At 36.9% G+C, this 25,476-nt stretch overlaps 1 protein-coding gene and 1 non-coding gene across 8 annotated transcripts; one reads left to right on the top strand and one right to left on the bottom strand.

Moving 5' to 3' along the window:
- The first annotated feature begins 980 nt into the window (after positions 1–980).
- TRNAE-UUC (transfer RNA glutamic acid (anticodon UUC)) lies at positions 981–1,052 on the top strand. Its single transcript has one exon. It is a non-coding gene; the product is annotated as a tRNA-Glu (tRNA).
- Positions 1,053–2,221: 1,169 nt separating this feature from the next.
- On the bottom strand, positions 2,222–23,811 carry LOC148864685 (uncharacterized). 7 transcript variants are annotated; one of them, XM_088976165.1, is made up of 10 exons: positions 23,644–23,796; positions 22,721–22,891; positions 22,349–22,479; positions 18,034–18,164; positions 16,536–16,626; positions 6,050–6,165; positions 5,662–5,721; positions 5,511–5,576; positions 2,664–2,867; positions 2,222–2,560 (listed from the first exon to the last, which is right to left on the bottom strand). In XM_088976165.1, the coding sequence occupies exons 5-9, from the start codon at positions 16,618–16,620 to the stop codon at positions 2,673–2,675; spliced, it is 522 nt and encodes a 173-aa protein (XP_088832291.1). In that variant the 5' UTR covers positions 16,621–16,626; positions 18,034–18,164; positions 22,349–22,479; positions 22,721–22,891; positions 23,644–23,796; the 3' UTR covers positions 2,222–2,560; positions 2,664–2,672. The 7 variants fall into 7 exon arrangements, with proteins under 7 accessions (XP_088832291.1, XP_088832287.1, XP_088832290.1 ...); XM_088976161.1 differs by lacking the exon at positions 18,034–18,164 and having other exon boundaries at positions 23,644–23,793; XM_088976164.1 differs by lacking the exon at positions 22,721–22,891 and having other exon boundaries at positions 23,644–23,787.
- Between the last annotated feature and the right edge of the window lie 1,665 nt (positions 23,812–25,476).

Raw genomic sequence — 25,476 nt, 5'->3', positions numbered from 1 at the left:
AAAACTAACTCGGAAACGGAACCATTCTGGCCACTAGTTTCTGGGTCAACAGTTCGACCATTTGGGTCAAACAATTTGGATGGTTTGAGTATTTTAACAGAGATATGTCATCTTACCCATTAGTGGAATATTAGTGTACGATGCATATAAATATAAAGAGAAAATAAAGATGGAACGAGAGGCATTTGAGAAGTTTCGGTTGAAAGAGTTTAGAAGAAGAAGAAGAAGAAGAAGGAGGAGGAAGAGGAGGGCTTGAAGGTTGCAGCGGCAATGACGATGGCGACAGATAGCGGTGACGGCGACGGCAACAACGATGGCGGCAACAATAGCGGCGGTGATGGCAGTGACTTACAGCGGCAACGACAACGGTGATGGCAGCAACAACAATGGTGGTGGTGAAAAATGGGAGTAGATCTGAGATTTCTCAATCAAATCTCACACTCTCTCTTGCAAATCTATCATCTAGAATCTAAAGTCTAAACTTCTCTCCCAGATCTCTAAATGTGAGATCTCTCTCACTCTCTCACACATCTCTCTCAGAGTCTCAGTAGATCTCAAATCTCAAATCTGAGCTTCCCTTTTGACAAGTCAATAAACCATAAATTGTTCTCTGGGTTGAATGGTTCAACGGTCAAACCATCTTGGTCAACAATTCATTGACTAATTCAACGGTTTTTATCAGAGACCGGGTTTGGAGTAAAACAGAGCCGGTCACCTGAACATTGCTTTAAACCAATGAACACCCCTACTTCCATGGCTTCTCTACCCCTCATCATTGCTTTCATCTTCAACGTGCTACTTGGCTTTCGTTGCCTTCTCTATCCCTCACCATTTCTCATCCACCTTCCAATAAAGTGGATTCCGGCGGAGCGATGATGGGTTGAACACGAGAGCAGTCAGTGGCCCGGTGGTATCATAAATTCTGTATTCCAGTCTTCCAATGATTAGTTATATATTTCAGTGTTTCTTTTAATCACAATTCCGTTGTCGTCCAGCGGTTAGGATATCTGGCTTTCACCCAGGAGACCCGGGTTCGATTCCCGGCAACGGAATACGCAGTTTTGCAAAAATAGGTCTTATTTTTCGTCATCTTAACGAAATCTTATAATAAAATTACCCTTATTATTAAGTGGATCGTGGCCCACCACTAAACGGGCCTCTTTTTATGTAGGCCATTTAGTGGGCCTGTTTCTTCTTTACAGGCCACTGATAGATCTTATATGTCAAGAGTTTTTCCCACGGCTGCAAAACGGATGAAATATGTGGATAGATCCAAACTTGATTTATTTCCATCAGGAGTCGAATTGGATCTTATCTATTGGATTTATATCAGCTTGGAATCGAATCTCGACTGTAAATGAACATTGAATAAATAGAATAAACAAATTAAACTAAAACCATCAAAATATAATACTATGTATCATATTTCAAGATCAAAATGAATTAAAATTACTTGAAATTAAAACCTATTACAATTTAATAAAAACATACCAAACTACCATTATAACCAACTCTACTAATACATGCAATACAAAATTTTACTAGAGTATATATGTTTTAATTGAAATATATCGAATTGGATAGGTGTGGTTCCATATTTGATCGCTTGGAATCACCCTTAATGGGATCAATATGAATTCAAATTTAGACAATCGGATACAATTTGCAGCCCTAGTTCCTGCAAGGTTCAAAGTATCAACACGTATAAGCCCGTATTGGCCGATACATATCATTCCGGGAGCTCCCCAATACGCCTCTACAGAGTGTATCGGGGTTCTGACTGGTTCAGGGGGTGAAAGAACCAATATTGCCCAAACCAGCCAGCATATCAGGCATATTGATATTTTGAACCTTGCCTACCAGAGGTTGTATTGGGTTGTATATATCCTAAATTCCTAAAACATATATCCGGTGAAACATAGTTTGCCCTATTGATTAAAGCAATCTACACCATTCAATCAACCATTCACTTTTTTAGATGGAATGGACTTTTTTTTTTAAATAATGCCCGAGTTGAACAACTACAATTCAATGCGGCACATACCAGACTGAAATCCAAAGCATCATGGAATCTGCTTGAGAGTTGTGAAATGCAAACAGCCAGTGTTTTCTCAATTGTGGATATCTTCCTAGCTCAACAAAAACTGCAAAACAAAGCAAACTTCTAATAAATACCTACTGCTATCGTAAAACACACTTCGTATTCCACGGCCAGGCAAAGGACAAAGGAACCCATATTAACATTCTCATCCATTCCCCAGTAGTATACAGGAAGTATTACAGGCAACACTCCAGGCATAAGTTCAACAAAATTCAATTAAACTTCACAAATTTGTAGGCTCCACATCTTGAATTTTTTTTTTTTGGCTGCATATGTTGATGTTTCTGTCATAAAATAACAACATAGCTTTGACAATATCAGAAAGCCAGGAGTGTAATAAGAGAACTTTAGCTTTGAACGCAATTACAAAATTAAGTCCTGCAATTTTCTGGTACGACTTGGTTGAAACTCCTGTTACCCAGGCATCTTAAGGCAAGACAACTTGAACTTGAGATGAACCTGCAGAGAGATGTGGTAGGTAAGAAAATATGCGAGAAGAGGTTGCCATTGGCCTATTGCCAATCTTATGCAGGAAAAAGAATAAATACTCTGGAAAGCTTGCCTGGGTGGTTTAGAAAGAAGAGGTGCCCACTGAAGTGGAGCGTCCACTGGCTTTTAATTCCTTGAGTGTTCCAGCTAACCAGTCCAAACCCTCATAAAGGCCATCTCCTCTGAGAGCACAAGTTCCCTGGATATGCCATCTTCTGTTCTTGATATCATAGAGTCCCAACCCTTCGCACACCTCCATAGGGGTCATTGCTCCTTTCTTAACAGGAAGAGAAAAATGAAATTATGCACACTTTAACACTGGAAACCTTCACCAAAGTCACAATTTTATGTGTTCATATACCATGTTCATTGTGCACCATTTTGTTAATTCATGTAAATCAACAAGCTATGCATGGCTTAAAGATAGATCCTCTCCTCAATACCCTATAAATATAAACGTTAACTTACGCTTTTGCCTTCTTTTTTTCTTTCATTCTTTCTTGCATAACATAGATTCTACCAGCACCACTAGGAGTGCAAGTTTGGGTTGCCAGACACAAAGAATTTCAACTCCGGCTTGAGGCCATTTAAAATTTAACAATTTCTCAACCCAACTCAAGTTGCACTCCTAATCACTAGAACACCTTAATATTAATTGGTCTAATGGCCACGGTTGGGGTACCATGCCAAAATTTGAAACTTGAAATGGCATTTGGTAACATTCTGACGATACCGATAAAGGTTTATAAAATGAATTATTGATGACATTCCATTTCCAAGCAAGCATCAACAAAAACAGTAGCATTTAACATTCTGCCATATGGTGTGCTTAGAAATCTGATAAGGTATCAAAGTTCGCAACTTACAAATTATTTTTAAGTATATTTTCTACTATTTTCTTGCATTTATTTATTTACTTTTTGGAGGAAAGGTGGGATGAGGAAAAGAGAATTCACTTGGTCAGTTGGGACCAAGTATGTTCCCCAAAGAATTTCAACTCCGGCTTGAGGCCATTTAAAATTTAACAATTTCTCAACCCAACTCAAGTTGCACTCCTAATCACTAGAACACCTTAATATTAACTGGTCTAATGGCCAAGGTTGGGGTAGCATGCCAAAATTTGAAACTTGAAATGGCATTTGGTAACATTCTGATGATACTGATAAAGGTTTATAAAATGAATTATTGATGACATTCCATTTCCAAGCAAACATCAACAAAAACAGTAGCATTCGACATTCTGCCATATGGTGTGCTTAGAAATCTGATAAGGTATCAAAGTTCGTAACTTACAAATTATTTTTAAGTATATTTTCTACTATTTTCTTGCATTTATTTATTTATTTTTTGGAGGAAAAGTGGGATGAGGAAAAGAGAATTCACTTGGTCAGTTGGGACCAAGTATGTTCCCCAAAAGAAAAAGGAGGCTTGGGGATCAGAAAGCTGAAAATGTTAACAAAACTCTTCTAGGTATTTGGATCTGGAGATTTGGAAAAGAGAAGGAAAGCTGGTGGAGGAAACTAGTAGCAGCTAAATATGATACTGATAGAGGGGACTGGGTAACCAGTTCTAATGTCACTTCCTTGGGGTGCTCTCTTTGGAAGAAGATCATGGACATTTATCCCTTGCTGAGTAGAGGTCTGGCTCTGAAGTTGGGAAATGCGCAGCGTTTAAGCTTTTGGAAGGACAAGTGATGTGAAAGGCCATTGGCAGAGATGTTCCCCCAATTGTTTCTTCTTGCAGACAATCAAGAAGCATTGGTGGCAGAGTGCTATGAAGTCTCAAATAATATCATCATTTGGAGCCCCATGTTCGGAAGAAATTTTCAGGATTGGGAAATCAATCAAGTGAGGGAACTGGAGTGTAGATGGAATATTTTCAGTGAGGTCCTTTGCCAGAAACTTGTTAGAGGGAGACAGGCCTGAATTTCCTGCTGCTGTTATCTGGAATTTGATAGCCCCCACCAAAGTAAATGCTTTAGTTTGGGCGGCTGTCTTGGATCTGTTTCTATTTCTTTATCGAGACATTTCTTATCTTCTGTGGGTTTATCCTGGGCCATGCCAAGTATAGTGTTGGATCTGCTATGGTGTTGGGATCTCAAAGCCCTATCCAAGCTGGCTAAAAGTGTATGGAGAACTATTCCTGCAGCTGTGATCAGCACCATCTGCAGCCAGTCAGTGGGACTTCTTGAAAGTTTGTCTATAATTCATTCTTTTCTCTTAAGAGATAAGGTTATCTTTTAATTACCAAAAAAAAATAGAATTTTCAACCTCATAGGTTAAATATGTAGTTTTTACAAACCCATGGGTTACACAGAATTTTCATTTTGGTAAAGACCAAAATGAATGTCATCTACTCATCTCCATGCTTTGGTTACTTAGAGACCACTTCAACTACAAGGAGGTAAATGCCATCTCTTCACTTCCAATGGGACATGATCCTTGTCTACTTACTCTAGGAGTTCTAAGGCTTATAATATTGAACTGTTTGTCTTTGTCACACTTGAATGTTCAAGAAGACCTTTGATGAGCTATCTGGCTGCACTGGTTTCAAAAATCCAGAAAAAGCACCAACATTCTAGACGTTTGTCTGTCTAGGGCAGAAAGCAAGTGCATGCAACCACTTGGGGAGGGGTGGGGGAAGGAAATAACTGAAACAGAAGTCAATGGTGACTGAAGTTCAGACAATTGGATAGCACAGACAGCTCTAAACCTGAGGAGAAATATATAGTCTATAAGGCAGTGACCATTCACTGCATTTAGCATGCAAGTTGTGTTTAAGGACATAGCTATGCATGATTGTTGTTTATCTGAATGTGCATGCACAAGTGTACTTCTTTGTTGTCTGTGTGGTTGAAAAGCAATTGATTTTAAAAATGAAAAAAAAAAAAAAAAACACTGAAGCAATTATCTGTACAGACCATGTCCTGTTTATTTGCGAAAACCAAGATGACACTGTTCAACATGAAGGGATCACTGATGATAGCCTGAAATAAAATAAATAGGCCAAGTAAGAAACTATGGTCAGAGTCAGAAAAATCAAAATTAGAATAATAATGAAGAAAATAGAACCTGAAACTCTAACTTTGCTTTTCCAATTCTTTCCCTGTCCAATGAATCAACAACATAGATCTGCAATGCAGAATATATCAATAAAGTATAAACCCAAGTCACCAACCAACCACCCCCCCCCCCCAAAAAAAAAAAAAAATCAAGAGAGCAAAGCATAAAAAACTACTTTGCATACACAAAATGAGCAAGACAAAATGTTATTACAATTATTAGCTTTTCGCAAACAATATATACAATTACAGCTTCAGTTTGAGACAAAAAAGAATTAGCAGCTATCACAGAAGCACAGATACATTAAGAGAAGCTACCAAGATATTAAAACCAGTAGCATTAACTGAAACAACCAGCAAGAATCCCCATTGAGATATATGAGATTGTTAATCATTACCAGTCCATCTGTGTTATTAAAGTAATGCCTCCATAGTGGCCTAAGTTTCTCCTGTCCACCTACGTCCCACACTGTGAAAATCACATTCTTATACTGAACTTTCTCTACATTGAAACCTGCATAAAACCAGAAAAAATAATAACACAATCAATATTATGCTTTACATGATGATGATTCTGCCGCAAAATAAAACTATCTAGCATCAATAATACTTGAAAACCCAACCTAGGGGAAATAATTTACGAGATAACTGAAAATGTTCCCTTTTACCCTAGAGGGTAAACAGAACTCTTTTTTCAAAGTCCCAAGTCAGCCTCCTAGTCCTGTTGGCTCTCCCTTCCCGGTTAAGGAAGTTTGGTGCAGACCTATTCCCTCTAGAGTTGGTAGTTTTTGTTGGGAAGCCTATCTGGAAAGAATCAACACTGGTGATCTGCTCCAAAAGAAAAGACCCAAGACTTATTTATCCGCTTACTGGTGTGTTCTTTGTAAAGTGGAGGGGGAGACTGGTTTTCACCTATTGGTGACTTGCCAGCTTGCTAAGTCCATTTGGGGGTGGGCTCTTTCCCTTTTTGGGTGTAGCTGGAATCCTCCTTCAAATTTGCAAAGCCTCTTCTCCCCTTCTTTCTTCAGGTGCCGTTGGAAAAGGGGAAGGACCATGTGGAGATGTTTGAGGGCTGCAGTTTGTTGGGCCCTATGGGAGGTAAGGAATTCCAGAATCTTTTCTGAGGTAGAATAAAGTATTTAAGAACTGAGAGATTTGATTCACATAAGGGTTACTCAGTGGATGAAATCGCCTGAGCTGTTTACAGATTTCACAGTGGTTGATTTGTTGAGGAAGTGGGGTGAGATTGCTAACTGCACCCAGTCCAAAGCAATCTTGTGTGTGTCCTGGACTCCCCCACCAGCTGGCTTCTTAAAACTGAACTTCGATGGAAGCAGTAGGGGGAATCCTGGACAATCGGGGATTGGAGGTGTGTTTAGGGATGAGAATGGGCTTGTCACTGCCATGTTCTCCGGCCCAATTGGGGTGGGTGACTCTCTCAGGGCTGAAATACTTGCAGTTTTGGAAGGAGTTCAAAGAGCCAAGGAAATGAATATAAGAAAACTCTTCATTGAAGGGGATTCAGAGGTGGTGGTAGGGTGGCTGAATAAAGAAAATAGCAGTCTATGGATGCAGTAATGAGAGGAGAAAACTTAGGTGGTTGGTACAGGAGATGGAAGTTAAGATCAGCTAACTCCTTTGCGGATGGATTAGCTAAGCAAGGAGTCGTGAGGGAATCAATGTTTTGGGCACAAGTGTAATTTTTCCTTTTTGTTCTTGGGACTGTTTTGCTCCCTTTGGAAGATAAGAAAGTTTATCTTCCTCTCTGTAATTCTTTTGTGATTAAGTAATGAAATGTTGTTATTGATAAAAAAAAAAAAAAGAACTCTTTAGTTCTTTAAAGAGTATGCAGCAAATATTCTTTAAAGAGCCAGATCAATCAATAACTACATTAAGTATGCACAAGTATTCTTACAAAAATGTTACCCTTTTATTCAAGCGGGAAACTCCACCAGTATCATTCATCCCTCCCCAGGACATATAGTACGCCAAGGATATATCAAAAAATTCCACTGTGGATGCCCAAAATAAAAATTTTCAGCACCCAACCCAACAAACTGCAGAAAATGGAGTAGCTGATGCTAGGAAAGGAGCTAATAGGGAGCAACTGTATGTTGGGTTGATAACTTAGTTCACTGCAATTAACAGAAAAGGGATTAGGTAGCTGTGGCTAGCCTAACAGCTAGATATGCATTCATCTGTAAATACATTTCTTTTCTCATAACCAATAAAATTTTTCACTGTTATAAAAAAAAAAAAAAAAACAAAGTTAGGCCAGCCCCTCCTACCTTTCCCAAATTTAGATACGCTATTGACTCTCATGGGGGATGACCTCCCAGAACAGAACTCTTTGGTTAACCCCCTTCTTAGCTAATGCCTCAGCTAAGCTATTGGCGGACCTCTGAATCCAAATCAAAGTTGCCTGCAATTCCCTAACCAACTCTAAAGTTTCTCTATGTGTCTGCTTCCCAAGAAGTATTTTTGTTGTTTTTGAGCCAGTGTATAACTACCCTTGAATCCCTTCCACCAATGAATCCTATAACCAAGAATTTTTTTCCAAGCTCAACCCGTGAAAAACAGTGAACTATTTGCCCTTGTAGAATTCCTATAACCTATAGGCCCATAAAACATGGAAATAATGGTAAAGTATTGAATTGCATTGTAATATGAAACAAGGAAATAATATTTCCTTGAATGTTCCTATAGACTCGACTCCACTTTTGCCTTACAGTCCTAGGCAGTGTTTTAAAAGGTGTGGGAGGCGTACACCTGGAGGCGCACCTCCAGGTGAGGCGCCCCCAAAATGCCCTAAGGCATATGCCAGGGGCGCTGACACCTCCAAGGCGTACACCTTAGGTGCAAGAGGTGTATGCCTCATACGTTTTTTTCATGAGGCATGCTATAGGTGTACGCCTCATACATTTTTTTCATGAAGCATGCGTATGCCTCATGCGCCTCATGCACACCTCATGTAAAAAGACAGAAAAAATAAGAAAAAAGAAAAGGAAATGAAAGAAAAAGAAAGGGAAGGGGGAGAAAAAGAACGAAAGAAGAAAAAAAAAAGAGAAAAAGAAAGAAAAGAAAAGGGAAGGGAAGATAAGGGGAAAGAAAGACCCCCCCCCTTCAAGTAGTGCTATGCATCTTCATTTTTCTTAATATAAAATATTTTTATTAAAAATAAAGAAAAATGAGAATTTTCTTTCTCTTCTTCCTCCTCCTCCCTCCTCATTGTATTTGGGAGGCTTACGCCTCTTACATTGCCCAAACAACAATCATCAAAATTTAATTTAATGAAGTGCTGATGAGATAACAGAAATTCAATTATAGTACTTACGATGCTGAATTTTTCTTGTCTGCATGGCAGTAGTCCACTAAAATCACTCCTAATAAAGTGTTGATCCACCTCAATAAAGTGTTGCCAGCATCATATCTTATGAAGAGACAGTCTTCCTGAACAATATCTTCTGAAGAGAATGGGTGAAATATCTTCATGGACTTTACCTAATATACCAATTTCACCAAAATGTTTTCTATCAAAAATTCTCTTGCAAGGGTTTCTCTATTGAAAATTCTAGGGGTCAACATTTTCATCTAAAAGGATTTCTTCAGTTTCTTGTTTTATCATATATACTTGAAATCAGTGGTAGAGCCAGGAACTTTCTTTTGGGGGGCTAAGTTATATAGATATTTTTTTGGTTTATGGTAATAAAAAAATTATGTTTAGTATATCTATTGGTCATAGGCTTTGTGGCAAGTCCCAAATCCTGCATACATTTCTCAATGTAATTGACTTAATTTTTCCTATGGTCTGATTTCTTGGCAAAAACAAGAAAATGAGATAGATAATAGATAGGGCTTGGAGAGAAATAGTGTAGGAGGTTTTGGGTTTATTATGGGTTTTTATGAAAGAAAAATAAAACAATGTCTTTTTTTTATAATTTTGGGAGTTAAGTGGAGGGGCATTAGAGAGCACTCCTTAACATTTTAATGGGACCTTTTGTTTTGTTTTGTTTTGTTATTTATTTATTTTTTTTTTTTTGGGGGGGGTAGCTAGGACCTACTTTATTAATGTGTTACTATACAAAGGTCTGGTTTTAACAAAATGTTTGGGGGGGCCAAGGACCCCCCAACTTTATACTTGGCTCTGCCTTTGCTTGAAATATTGCTGTAACAGTCCTAGGTTTAGATTGAAATCTGTTCAAGAAAAGAAAAAAGAAAAGAACAGAGGAGAAGAAGAAAAGGAGAAGAGAAGAAGGAATGAGAGGAAGAGAGAGTAGAATGAATAGGTTCTGCCGCCCCCTTGGCTTTTATATTACATAAGAAAAAGGTGATACAATGACAAAAATACCCCTGTCAACTGTGATAGAGAGAAAAACAAGAACAACAGCCTGAAACAATTACAAATAAAGATGGAGAGCATATATCTGCATATAAAAACAATTAAGTATCCCTATCTACATCTCTACACTGCCCCTCAAGTTGGGAATAAATATTGAGCATCCCCAACTTGCGTAAATCTGTTTCCATCCTGACTTTAGTGACTGTCTTGGTGAAGAAATCAGCAAGCTGCATATCAGAGGCAATATATGGCAAGCACACTTCTTGGGAGGCAACTCTCTACCTAATAAAGTGTTGATCCGCCTCAACAGGTTTTGTCCTATCATGTTGTATTGGGTTATGGACAATATTAATAGCAGATTGATTGTCAAAATACAACATTAAGGGCTTCTCATGCTCAATTCCAAGTTCTTCAAGTAAAGATCACAACCATAGATATATATATTCTGCTTCAGCACTTGAACGAGCACCTACATTTTGTTTCTTACTTCATTATGAAACTAAATTTCCTCCAACAAAGGCACAGTACCCAGAGGTAGACTTCCTATCAGCTACACATCTAGCCTAATCCGCATTAGTGTGCACCTCAATCTTTATATGGCCATTATTCTTGAAGAGTATTCCACGACCTAGACACATCTTAAGATATGCTAGGATCCTCTCAATAGCCAACAAATGAGTGGTTCTTGGAGAATGCATGTACTGGCTAACAACACTGACAGCATAAGAAATGTCAGCCAAGTCAGAGAGATAAAGGAGTTTCCCAACCAGTCGTTGATACATGGTCTTGTCATCAAGGAGTTCACCTTCTTTTACACTTATCTTATGATTCAATTCAATGGGAGTATCTGCAGGTTTAACCCCCAATTTTCCCGTTTCCTCCAAAAGGTCAAGGACATATTTCCTCTGAGAAATGAAAATACCATGCTTAGATCTAGCCACCTCAATTTCCAGAAAATATTAGAGATGACCCAAATCTTTCATCTCAAACTCTTTGTGAAGTAATTGTTTTAGGGAATTAATCTCATCAACATCATTGCCTGTTACCACAATATCATCCACATATACAGCAAAGAGTGCCAAGGAGGAACCACCCTTGTTGATGAAAAATGTGTGGTCTGAGTGAACCTACATATACCCAAATTTCTCTAAACCATGTCTAAACCTACCAAACCAAGCCCTTGGAGATTGCTTTAAATCATACAATGCCTTCTTGAGTCTACAAACTTTCTTGCTTGCATTTGCATCATAAAAACTAGGAGGTAACTCCATATACACTTCTTCCTGCAAAACACCATTAAGAAAAGCATTTTTGACATCCATTTGAAACATGGGCTATGAAAAGTTTGCAACCAGTGATAACAGAACACGGATAGTGTTCATCTTAACAACTGGTGCAAAAGTCTCAAAGTAATCAATTCCATAGGGTTGTGTGTAACCCTTTGCAACAAGATGGGTTTTATATCTTTCAACTGATCCATTTGCATTATGCTTCACAGTGAACACCCATTTGCATCCAACTGGTTTCTTTCCTTCAAGTTGATCCACTAACTTCAATGTCTCATTTTTAATGAGTGCATTCATTTCCTCCATTGCATCCTTCCACTTAGATACAGAGAGAGCTTCCTGCATAGTTTTAGGAATGGATATAGCAGAAATGGATACCAAATAGGATTTATAGGATGGTGAAAGGTGGTCATATGAGAGAAATTGTGATATGCAATTAGCAGTGGATGTGGTACATCTTCGTTTCCTCTTACAAACTGCAATGGGAAGGTCAAGATCACCAGTAGAAGGCAATGGCTCCGTGATGGTAGTCTCAAGAGTGGAAGGTGAAGTTGTAGTAACTAGATTAGGTACTGTAGAGGAAACTAGAACTGGCTTGGGCTGAACAAGAGCACCAAAATTAACTTACCTCCACCTCCTATGGAAAACCCTCAACTCCTTACATTTATAACAATGATCCTCTTGACACAATTCCTTTTCGAGAACAAGGATAGGAAGAGGAACTTCAAGAACAAACACACCTCTCTCATATCTCTCCCCCTGAGATGAAACTCCTGTATAATAAGGAACATCCTCAAAAAATGTAACATCCATAGACACAAACTAAGAACCAGAAGTTGGATCATAACAACAATATTCATTTCGATTTTGTGCATAACTGAGAAAAATGCATTTGGAGGCTTCAGGATCAAATTTAGAATGATTAGGCCCCAAAATCTGAACAAAACATGTGCACCCAAAGACTTTAAGATGGATGGTAAACAAGTGTTTTTCAGGGTATAATAAAGTGAAAGGAGCTTTCATACCTAGTACACAAGAAGGAATTCAATTAATGAGATACACAGCCATATGAATTGCATCCCCCCAAAAACGTATAGGGACATTTGAATTTAGCATAATGTTGATTGTAACCTCAAGGATGTGACTGTTTTTTCTCTCAACTACCCCATTTTGCTGAGGGGTATGAGGACAGGTTCTCTAATGAATAACCCCATATTCAAGGAAGTATGAGTTCAATGATTTAGTGAAGTACTCCTTGGCATTACCAGATCTGAAAGCTTTGATTCTAAACCCAATTTGAGTAAGAACCATTTGGTGAAAAGCACGAGTCAAAATTGGGACCTCATAACGGGAATGCATAAGATAAACCCAAGAGAAACAAGAATAATCATCAACAAATAACAAAAAATACTTGTATCCCCCCATAGCAGTGATATGATATGGTCCCCAAGCATCAGTATGCACAATTTCAAAAGGAACAATGCTTCTTTTATTACTCAAAGTATAGATTGATCTACAATGTTTTGCCAACTCACAACTTTCACACTTTAGTCCAAACACTTGGATTGATTCAAACAAAGTAGGAAAAGGATTCCTTGAAGACCAAAAAGTCAAATGACCTAACCAATTATGCCAGAGCATAATCTGACTCACAAACTGAGAGACAAAAGGCTTTCCAACACCTTTATTTCTTCTAGGTGGATGCTCAAGAAAGTAGATCCCATTCGCTTAATGGCCAATCTAATCACCTTCTTTGTCACTAGATCCTGGAAAACACAATGATAGGAAAAAGGCCACTGAACAATTTTGACTTTAGTAATGATACTAACAAAAAGAAGGTTAGTACCAAGTTTGGGCACATGTAAAGCTGATGATAAGGAAAGGGTGCCTCTACCAAAGGACAAATGATAAGAAGAAAACAATGAGGCAAAACTGGTCATATGGTCAGAGGCTACCCGAATCTACTATCCAAACAAGACCAGTGTTACCTGGAGTTGAGGCATGACAAGCAGTAGCTCTTGTACTTGAGTGAGCAAAAGCTGAAGTAGAGGTAGAAGGACCAGAGGTAGACTGGGATGGTCCAATAATGCCAGCTTCATTCTTCAACTGTGTCAAGGCTTCCCTGGCAGTAGCCAAGGCATCCAAGGAAGTAGATCTAGCTCCAGTAGAGGGTGAAACATCTATAGCAGTGGCAACATTTGTGCTTCCCTTATTCTTAACTCTTGAAGGTGCCAACTAAAGATGAAACTTCCAACAAGTCTCTTTAGTGTGTCAAGGTTTCTTGCAATAGTCACAAATGACCTCCATTTTTTCTTCCTTCCTTACCTCTCTCTCCTCATCACTATAATGCTTCAGCTTCATAGTTGCTAAAGCTTATTCAATTTGGGAATTGTGTAACATAACCTTCCTTCTACTCTCCTCATTACACACTAAAGAATATGCTTGAGACAAGGAAACGCTTTCCCTAATAAGTTGTTGTCTCACAATATCATATTCAGAATTTAGCCCTGCAAGGAATTCAAAAACCATATTTCTTTCCACTAATTTGTTATATGTTGCTGCATCCTTTTGACTTTCACATTCAATTGTTTCCAAGTGATCAATTTCATGCCATAGAGACTTCAAAGTTGAGAATTAAATCAAAACAGGTTTCTCCCCTGTTTCAAATTTGCCACTTCAATTTTCAGCTCATAGGCCCTTGCTACATCAAGGGGCTGAAAGTAAGTTTCCTTCATATTATCCCAGATGTCTTTAGCAGTCTTTGCCCAAAGATAGTTTCTACTGATATGAGGCTGCATTGAGTTGCAAAGCCAAGTCAAAACTGGGTAAATTTCTTGAACCCACTTTGCATAGGAAGGGTCTTCCATGGCTGGCATCTTAGTGTCACCATTTACATACCCTAACTTACCCCTTCTTCCAATGGCCATCATTGCAGATTGAGCCCACTCAAGATAGTTTGCTCCATCAAACTTGATGGTCGTAATCTGGAAGGAGTTGCTGTCTGTCACACTACCAGCCCCTACAAGTTCTTCCCTGATTTAAACTCATTTTCAATATTCTCCATGCTGGACCGAACAAGATATCACACTTTTCAGTTCTTTTCTGATAAAAAGAAATGATTTCTTTTTAAAAAATCAGCAGTCAAGCTGTAACCAATCAGACGCAACACAAAACTGGTTGTTCCAACAAGGAAAAACCCTAGAAATCAGAAGAGAACACAATCGAACAAGTATCTCTGATGTTTGCAGTCGATCTCTAAACAAATAAAAAAACTACCCAGAAAATATTGAGTGCCACCTTCAACCTGAGGTTTAACCCCTAAACCTCAATTGAACAAGTGTCTCTAGTTCTTCCTGATCACTGGGAAAAACAGAAATAAAAAAAGTGCTATAACAGTGAACCAAACTCCATCGACCTCCAGGAATCAGGAAAAAAAAGGTCTGAAACTCCAGCCCTAATAGAGTCTCATGCAGCCGGCTGGGCTAAGCATACATGAGACCAAAACCAAAACCTAAACCTGCTCTGATACCAACTTGAAATATTGTTTTAGAAGTCCTAGGTTTAGTTCGAAATCTGTTCAAGAAAAGAAAAAGGAAAAGAAGAACAGAGGAGAAGAAGAAAAGAAGGAGAAGAGAAGAAGGAATGAGAGGAAGAGAGAGCAGAATGAATAGGTTCTGCCGCCCCCCTCATTGACTTTTATATTACTTAATGAAAAGGTGACACAATGACAAAAATACCTCTGCTGATTGTGACAGAGAGGAAAACAAGAATAGCAGCCTGAAACAATTACAAATAAAGATGGGGAGCATATATCTGCATATAAAAAACATATAAAAACAATTAAGTATCCCTGTCTACATCTCTACATATATTACATTATTTGTGTACTTCAATATTTATTTATTGGAGAGATCTCATATTTGCCATCTGTGTCAATAGTTTTATGTTGGTTATGACTTTAGTCTTCATGTGGAGAAGGGTAATAACCACTTTAAGTTTGCATGTAATGCTGTCATATTGCTCTAAGGAGGTTGCATGAACTCTACAGGTTCTATCAAGGGGTAAAACTTCTAGATTCCCTTCCTAGGTTATTTTGTTGCTCTATTAATAAAATTTAAGGTGGCAATCCCTTCATCTTAGATGTTTGAAGCTATGAAAGGGAGCACTCAGAGGCTGCAAGGAGAAGATTCCATTGGTTTATTCACAACATATAGGACATTCCACTAGAGCTGAGGGCTGACATGGAGGGTAATTCATAATTGGTGATTAGGATGGAAGACAAATGGTGGGGACAGACTGGATTTTGTCATATTATTAGAGAGGCAAGTTATGAGCTTCAAGTGTGAATATCTTGTTCAAATAGATCTGAGAATCAGCCAAAACTCTAGCAGATTCATTAACTAGAGAATGGTTAGGGAGGGAAGAGCTACATTGGGGTCCTCTCGAGGCTTAGGCTAAGGGTTTGTTGTATTGTAAATGGGAGAGCCAGCATGCTCTAGTCTCTTGTCCTCCCATCCTATAAGCTCTCTCTTTATACCTTATTTGTTTATCTTTAAAAAATTCTCTTTGATCTTGTTATGAACCAAAAAGAATTCTTCTAATTTCCTATACATTATCAAGCAAATAAATTAAAAGAGGGTAACATTTCCCACTACATGACTTCTACCACTATTTGAAGCTAATAGTCCTTCTGTTTTATGAATGAAGGGCCATTCCACAATGATGGTCCGGGATATCTAGGGTCTTGGTAGGGGAAGACTCTTATAAGACTTAACATTTAGCTTTTTTCTTGGTTGCACAAAGTGGCTTCTCTCAGATTCAAACCAAAATTCTTTGATCAATAACAAAGAGATTTATCAATGGTCAAAAAAGTGAGGACACAAGCAATACAAGGATGCTTTTATAGATTTACAATGATAAACCCATCAACTTTCGGCTTCTTGTAATTATTCAAATGTTCTTTGTCTCCTCATCTTTTTTGCCAAAATCTTAAATGATGATGTTGAAGTGGTTTAGAAGATTTAAATTAAAGTCATTTGATGTCTTTTTCTTAATTCCAGGTTTGCAGTCTTTCCAACTCCTTCCCTCTCAACCCCAACATTTGCTGTAATTAGAATAGCATATTAATCCAATTAATCCTATCAGATCAAAAGTAAATTTTGATTAATTCATCAATCCAATAGCATTGTCCTGAAATTGGAAAATAAAATGCAAATTCGTGGCAGCAAAAATACAATTGCCAAACACAAAGTAACCTACCTATTGTTGGGACAGTTGATAAAACTTCTCCAATGTGCAGTTTGTATAATATGGTTGTCTTACCCGCAGCATCCAAACCAAGCATCACAACCTAAGCCAGCTCAATGGAGAAATATTAACAAGAAAAATGTTTCAGGGTCATGGAAAAAAAGCACAGAATATAAAATGAAAATGGCCAAAACATTGTTGGAAACAAGAAAGAAATGTACAGAATTTTCTAAGAAACAACTTCAAGAAAAGCAAAAAGGTAGATGATATAAAAATGGATACAAGTATTGGAGTCAAAGCCTTGCCTAGGCAAGTTACCTAGGCACTTTGGAGGACTATTGCCTAGGTTACCAACTAGGTGGGTTGTATAGATATAAACACCTTATTGGATGCAAATAAATGATCACACCCCCTTTATAAGTATCTGCAACATATTTTGGGCCATAAGTAAAGATAAAAAATTAGGGCTCTGAATCCCTGTATATGTATTTATTCATTATTTTGTACCAGGCAGGTTATTCAAAAGTCGTCATTTCTTTTGAAATTCAGTGTGTGTGATTTGTTGTTAAATCATTTATTGATTTATTTTATACACTACTAGTTTATAATTAACATGTTATTACATAATACATGCATACAATTATATATTTGTATTGTAAAATATGTATATATTTATTTATTTTAGTGGTGCAATCTTCATCCACTAGAACCAACTTCCAAAAGGAGTGGGCACGTCAGCCAGTAAATCAAGTAAAGCTCAATTTTGATAGGTGTTGCTTGGGAAACCCAGGTAATTCTAGCATATGAGGTGTGTTTAGGGATTGCCACAAGGCTGTAGTGGCAATATTTTCAGGTCCCATAGGGTTTGGGGACTCCATGAAAGCAGAAATAATGGCTATACTACAAGGCCTAAGGCTAGATAAAAAATTAAACATACAATGGTTAGTGGTGGAAGGACTTGTGGTAGTATAGTTAAAGAAGGATAGCCAAGGTAGATGGCAAAACATGCACATTTTAAAGGAAATCAAACACCTAGCAAGGGAATTGCAAGTGTCAGTTAATTGGATTTCCAGATCTGTAAATAGTTTAGGTGATTCACTTGCAAGATAAGGGGATAAACTGGGAAGTGGGAACAACTGTTTTAGGGGGTAATTAGTGAAGATTGTATGAAAAGCCATATCTTAAAGTGAAGAAAGGGATTATGTTGTGCATGCCGGCCTAACGAAGAAGCAAATCTCGTTGTATGTAGCATTCTTTGTTACAATCAATAAAATCATACTTTTAACAATAAAAAAAGGACATGACAGAATTATTTTGCACTTTTGACATTTAGCCAGAACCAGTCTCAAACGTTCTTCATTATGTTCAAAGCCAAAGTTCGGAACCATTTCATCAAGTATTTTGGAAGGCAACAAGTAACCCTATTCTCCTTCTCTTCATTGATTGAATATTGGCTTCTGAAAGATCTAGCAAACAATGGCACATCCTTTGGGCAGTGTTATCGGGATACCTTGAAATTAAAAGGTTTAAACGTGCCACTGCTTGGACATTGTGCTGACACTTGGCACTTGGTACATGGTATGACACTTCTTATAACAGTTTGATGATGCTCCAACTGAAGTCAGCAAGAACCCTTGGCATCTGGCACTCATATAATTACAAGAAAGATACATCCAGTAGTGAGTTCACACTCTGCTTTTCTTATTTTCAATATATTTTTAAACTGCTTATGTAATTAAATGGCATTTATTACAATGTCCCCTGTCACAATTTCTGGAAGTTGATGTGATGGATACCCATGGTACATACCAAGGTAATACTACCTTTGCAACTTTACCTTTTTCTTTTTTGATCAATAATTAGTAATTGTATTAATTCAGAAACTCAATGCATCAACAAGAATATAAAGAAGGCCAAGAAACAAAAATTTTCATTTAAGTCAGATTTGCAGCAATTCCAGGCTCTGGTATTCCCATAGTTGTCAAGGCGACGCCTAGGTGACAAGGCGCCCTTGAAGGCTCACCTCGCCCAGTCGCCAAGTAGTTTGTGCACTATGTTATAAAATACTTTTATATTTTTAATTTTTTGACATTATAATTATAAAATAGGCATTATTAAACTAGAATACTCATTTTATGTGTTTATGTACTAATTTCTTTTTATTATTTTCTTATCTGTTAGGGTTTAATCAACACAAACATTGCTAACTGCTGTATTGAACCCATGGTTCAAAGTACCAAACTACCGATACACCTCTGTGTATCAGCAGAGGTGTATCAGTACTTATAATGATACTCCCCCTATTTTTTTATTTCTTTGGTTTTCAATTTCATTTTTAAATATATATATATATATATATATATATTATTTTAAAAATGGGTTCCCTTCCCGAAAACAGCAGTAAACATGTGTATTGGGGTGCCAAAGATACAATACAATACACCTATACGGGCATATCAAATCGAAGTTTTGATCCTTAATTGAATCCTCAAAGATTTCAGAACCTGAACCAAGCAAGGGAAGAACTTAAAATTTTGTCTAATCAACACATTTTCTTCTTACAGATCTTCTTCTTCCACCTTTTCTTTTCTTCTTTTCCTATAACAAAAGTAGGGGTTCGGCCCCTATATTTTTGAATTTTCTTTCCTTTGTTCCTTTTCTTCTCACAAAATGTTGATTTTCTAAACTTAAAACATAAAATCTATACCTCTCTTATGAAAATTATGGATAATTATTAAGGAAAGATGGTTATGGAACCTAGGGAACTACCCTAGGATATATGGTTTTACTTAAAAAAAAAAAACATCACCTAGGTGACTAGGTGACTAGATGACAAGGCGCCCCCTTGTTGCCTAGCCTCGCCTTGGCACCTTAAAAACTATGGGTATTCCCAATAAAAATTGTTCTCTCTTCACTCCAGGTTAGGCCAAAGTGTCATCTATTAAGTTAGCTGAACAAGGAATCCATCTGAACGTGCAATTCAAATTGGATGCCAAAGCAATGGCTTCTCTGATCATCTGTGTCAGCCTCCAAGGACCCACATCTTTGTTCTCCAGCCATCTGAAGACCACCTTACAATTTCCTTCAACCATCAGATCCGACCATCCTTGTGCTTGGGCTAATTTTAGTCCTTTGCAACTTTACTTTTGCCATTTGGTGGTTTATTCAGGACAGAAATAATGGATTTTTTTTAAGAAAAGAAGTTTCAAAGATCAAATCATCAAATCATAGGGAAGGTTGAACATACTATCTTTCTTCATACTTCTATTTATCAGATCTTGAGTGTTGAATTTCTCTAGGCTTTGTAATGACCGGGAGAGATTCCTTGCCGATTTTCTGTTTCCTAAGCTGAGGAGAGAAGATTAGTTGTATATGTTTTGTATCAATCAGCCAAAAAGCCCATACCTTGTATCTTTTGTAGAGGGAGGTATGCAGCTCCTATGTATCTTTTTTACCTATTACAAGCTTTTCTTTTAATGTTAACAAGATAAAAGTATGCACAGATATAGAAAGATGCAACAAGGCCCTAGAGACTGAGGTAGAAAAACAGCATGAGTAGCCCAAGCCTTTATCAAGAACTATATTAAAAGAAGGTTTCCCTCTTGTCATCCTCATCACCCAAGTGCAATATTATCAGAAAATGAGTTTGTGTACTAGCATTGATTTGCATGCTTCACAAAAATTTGAATCTTTCTATTATTAACTCTAGTTTCATTGTCAGAATTGCAACTTGCAATAAGATGTAAAAGTCAGATATGTAAAGAAAAAGTTTTACAGAAGAAAATAACAGAGAAATACAAAAGACTATGTGGCACAACAAAAACATGGCCACTCTGTCTCAAAAAGTTGAAAAAAAAAAAAGAAAACCTAGGTAATATTTTTATAATATGGAAAAATAACCTTCTCACAGAAGTTTATCAAAATTTAGAATCTCAAAAGTACAGTTACATACATCAATCAGTAATGGAAGCAATACATTAAATATGCATGCATGTGTGAAGAACCATTTGAAAATGACTAATATAAATTATAATAAGCCTGGTTTATAAAGAAAGCCAAAAATACTGAACACTCACTTTGTGTATTATGAGATCTTAAGTCTCAATAACCTTAGGTTCCATCTTAGCTCTCTAACATAACTAAACTTTTCTATGAAAAAGAAAAATTTTATAAATACAATTTATGTTGTATGATGAGAAAACCTTCCAATTCAGAAAACCTTTTTAGCCTTTATATCCTATGTTTTATAGTATAAAATACCGATCAAGTAAGTAAACCTTAAAGTGAAAGAATTAACCAAAAAGTAATTCTCTAATAACATATTTCATAAAGAATTAAAAAACTGTACATGATACCTCCAGCACACCCTGGCTAGAAATCAACTGCAGAAGGATTTTATTATTAAAAATATTCTTTTATCAGGACTGCCCAAGATAGATGGTGTCTTCAGAAACTATGAAGGATCCATTTGCATGAACTTTTCAAGTCCAGTAGGAGAAGGCTGAGCTGCTTGCATTGCTACAAGGGCTAAAATTGGCCTTGTTCTCACACAGGAATGGCCTATTGGTTGAAAAGGTTCCATGTTGTGAATGGATAAGCATCTCTGTCAACACATGGACCTTTTTCTTGATAAATAACAACACATGGACCTTAGCAGCTTAGACATCTTATAAGGAGGCTATGTTTTTAGCCAGCAACCTGAATAGTTTGTCAGGTGGTTCGCAGAGCAGCTAATAACTTGACAGACTCATTTGCAAGAGGAGGGATTGGGAGGCCTGAACTCCTCCAAAGAGATCCAGGCCGAGGAGCACATCAACACATCAGGATTGCTTTGCTACTGTTTTTCCTTCTTGTATGATTATATGCTTTTTGTCAGTTACATGCTGTGTACATCACACATTTGTTCCTGCTGTTAGTCTTCGACACCACTGTTCTTTTCATTTGCTCCTTAATAAATTCATTTTTTATCATTGATATTGGTAAAAACAATATTTATATCAATATTCTTTACCATTTCTCTCAAAAAAATATTTCTATCAATATGTTTTTAACAGAAATCACTGGGCCTATTACATTCAACAAAACTCAAGTAAGCCTTGTCCCAAACCTATGTGGACGGTTACATGAATCCTGTTCTTCCCTTTCACTCTTACCCCAAACAATCAAACATTAGTGACTTACCAAATCACACTTGTCTTAATTCTCATTAGTAAATGCGGAAGGGCACAATTCAATCATTATGAACGGACCTAGAAGCAACTTCAGTTCAGCAAATTGCCAAGCAAATATAATACAATTAACTGATCAAAATTTTTTCAGTAAACTATTTTTTCAGGTGTAGGATATCAGCAATAAACTCGACAATAACCAGAATGCACCAATAAATAGCTGAATTTTGCCGCTTCATAAAAATAAAATCCATTGTGAGAATTGAAGCAACGACCTGAGATCAAATCAATTTCACCCATAAACATACCAACCCACTTGCCCACCCATTATCACGAAGTTGAAATTCATAATCATACAGGTAAGAGTAAAGACTCAAGCTCACAAGTACCCGTTTAAAGGGAAGAAAAAGGAAAGGAGATAACAGCAATAAATGCAAACTAGTAATTAAAGCGGGACATAAATCACTAATTTTATGTGTATTTTCAAACGGGGAAAAAAACTTGAAGCCTCAAACCAACCCAGATAAAAGTACATGAAACCATCGAAAAAAACGATAAGAAATTAATAGATTAAAACCTGCCAGCGAAAAGATGATTAAAAAGCAAACCAGGTAAAATTGAGAGACCAGAGTGAAGAAAAAATTGAGAAGAACGCACCCTCATCTCGGTGTTGCCGAAGAAAGCATCGAAGAGCTTGCGAAAGGCCTGACCCATGGTCGATCTCTGTGTCTGTATGAAACTCTGAAAGCGTCAAAGAGGGAACCTTCTTTTCATGGATAAGAGGGAAGCTTCGATGAGAGTCGAAGTGTTGTTCATGGAAAAATCAGAACCCGTATTAGAGTTGACAATCAGGAGAAAGAGAGAAGAAGAATATATTTGTTGGCGGAAGATGGGATTGGGAAGCGTTTCTTTTCTTCCTTTTTCTTCTTTCCTTTTATTAAAACAAAATATATATATATATATATATATATATATATAGATATATGTATATAATAATAAGAGAATAGAATCTAGAATCAAACAGCGTACGCAGGGTGTTTGTTTTGTGATGCTGCGGAGCCTCTGGTTCATGCGGGCCCACGGCCCACCTTCATTGTTGGACCAGGAGTTCAGAACCAACATTCCATTAAACCGGACCGAACTAACATTGGCTATGTTACCGGAAAGACATGATATTGAAATTTTTTTGACCAATCTGACCTGTATCATAAATGTGTTATACTTATATCTTAACCAATCATGTGCGACTTATCAAAATTTAGGGTAGATTCTGATTGGTGAAAACTCTATTATTATCATGTCTTTTCAATATCAAATATTTTCCCACTAAATTAATCATGTCAAAGAAATTTTTTTAAAAATAAATATTGTCCTATGTATTCCAACAACATAAAAAGCTAGGTTTTTTTGGGTATTACATATCATACATTATGGTGAGATTTTTTTTTTTTGTGTTTTTTTTTTACCAAAAAGAGGAAAGCAGATTCATTAACAAGGAGGAACAGTGGGACAAAGTAGGGTGCAGGAAAAGTTCATTGACATTACAAACAGATTGAATCCGATTCAAATTTGATTTGATAAAAAAGAAAATCCTAAGGTTTGAATTCAAATTCAAATTCGTTGGATTCTATATTCCCTTGTTCAAATTCGACTTGGATCATTTCATCGGATAGCTAGTACAAATCCAATTCGATTTGATTGAATAGCCTCACGTCTTTGCCTCTCACTCTCTTCTATGGCTGACCTAGCTTCAACGAATTTGAACAACTAGTGGTGGGAAAGAGGATTTGGAGAATGGGGGCAACAACAAACAACACTATGATTACCGACGAAACTGGAAATGACAAACCAAAAAAAAATGTGAGGTTTAAGGTGATCTCGGTGGAACTACTGAACTAGAAACGAAAAAGGGAAAATGGAAAAAAATAAATTGGAGAGGGACGAACGATTACTGGTGTTGGATGATGTGAGCGTGTCGAGACCGGCGATGGTGAAGATTGAACGGTGATGGCTTGTGGTGGCAAGCAACAACAACGGCTAGGGTTTTCACTCTTCACTTCTCAGCAATTTTCAGGTTCAAAACAAAAACAAAACACGAAAGCATTGAAGAAAAGGATTTCAGGGTTTGTTTTGTTCGATCATGTTTGATGTCAAATTTCCAATTTTAGGTTTATTTAATTAATAAAATTACAACATATCAATTTTAGAACAAAATGTTAAAATGGGGTACAATTGTCTTTTTACAAAATTATAATATTATATATATATATAGTATCGAATTGGATCGAATCCTTTTGGATCAAATTGAGGGTGATTTGAATTCAATCGGAATCCCAAATAAATAAATTTTTTTGCGATCTGATCTGATCTAAAAGTCCGATAGAGAATATCCGAATTTGCTAATTTTGGATTGGATTCGAGTTCAAATCGGATCAAAATCTGATCCATTTGCACCCCTAGACCTCACCACTAAGGGCCTGTAATTCTATATTTGAAAGGACACTGAGTAACCATCTCAACTACCAGGTCATCAACTTTTTGGACTAGATTAAAGAAAAACTATATTAACAAATTATATTGGCATTTATTAATTTTCATTTAGGCTAATACTTGATTTGCTAGAAAATATGAAAGAAGCAGAATGTGTTAAGTGAACCAAAATCTTTACAAGAATTTTCCTCCATATAGGCTATATTTGATTTGCTAGAAAATATGAAAGAAGAAGAATGTAGTAAAGGAGTGTGGACCAAAATCTTTACAAGAATTTTCCTCCATATGGGAATTTATGCGCAGTTGGTCCTCTTTGTGTTCAACGTTTGTCCAGATTTTCAAAAGTAGTTTTCAGAAATATTCATAAAAAGTAGTTTTTTAGAAATGATTATTCTTTTCATCATTAACAATATAATCTATATAAAGTTATTTTTCCCTTAAATTAATGAAATATAAAATATTGAAGTAGCACAGAAATGGGGTTTGTCCTAAGAAACAAAGTATTGATATATTTGGTATAATATATATGGGCTACCCAGGATATCCCATCTTCGGACTCTAGTGTAGGTGGGATTCAATCCCAAGTCTCTGTTACAAGCAGCCATAGACCTTACCAACTAACCAGTTGCAACTTGCCATATGTATTGGCTTTTGACATGAGCCGATGTATGAAATTCAAGGAATTAGGAAAAATCTACATTACCAAAGTTTAAGGCTGCATTTGTTTGAGGTGTAAATTCAAATTTTACACGATGAAAAATGTGAACTTGTTTAATGATTGATGGAAATTGGGATCAGATGATTTTGCAAATTAATACGACCATGTTTGGTTGTCTAAAGTGTAAATTAGATGGAATTATTTGTCATATATGGAAAACTGGTTTTGGAAATGCAATGCTCAAAAGGGAGAATGAATAGAACGTTTGAATCTCTGAGGCGACAGAGAGGTGGAGCGATGTCCAAGTCACATTGATTCTTACATTCTAAACATTATAAGATTGATAAAATATCACGAGATCTGTATGCTGAACCTCTGTGTAGATTTGTCAATGTAGATATGAGACGGATTGGCAACATTCACTCAGATCCAGTGACAAATGTACAGACATGGCTTCATTTGGCCGGAATAGTGTTTATACCTTGTTCGTTGCGAAACAGGGACAATGATGCATAGTGTCTTTTATATGAGTAGACCTTTGAACCTGCAAGAAAGAGAATAGAGAATGAGAGAGATTTAAGAAAGAGAGAAAGAATGTCTCATACCAGATGTTCAACAAAGAAGCAGAGGCACCAAT

This window comes from Nelumbo lutea, chromosome 3 (assembly GCF_056320005.1).
Source record: "Nelumbo lutea isolate HS-2025 chromosome 3, American lotus-T2T, whole genome shotgun sequence".
In the NCBI taxonomy this organism is placed as follows: domain Eukaryota; kingdom Viridiplantae; phylum Streptophyta; class Magnoliopsida; order Proteales; family Nelumbonaceae; genus Nelumbo; species Nelumbo lutea.
Note: the sequence above shows the minus strand (reverse complement) of the source record. Positions and strands in the feature narration are given on the sequence as shown.

What these genes read in the sequence shown, in the direction of transcription:
- LOC148864685 (XM_088976160.1), bottom strand. Translation starts at nt 22,405, where the DNA reads ATGGGTCAGGCCTTTCGCAAGCTCTTCGATGCTTTCTTCGGCAACACC. An exon ending in ATCAACTGTCCCAACAATAG is followed by an intron (nt 6,166 to 16,535) that starts GTAGGTTACTTT and finishes GGTTTTATGCAG; the next exon opens with GTTTCAATGTAGAGAAAGTT. An exon ending in TCGCAAATAAACAGGACATG is followed by an intron (nt 2,868 to 5,510) that starts GTCTGTACAGAT and finishes CTTCCTGTTAAG; the next exon opens with AAAGGAGCAATGACCCCTAT.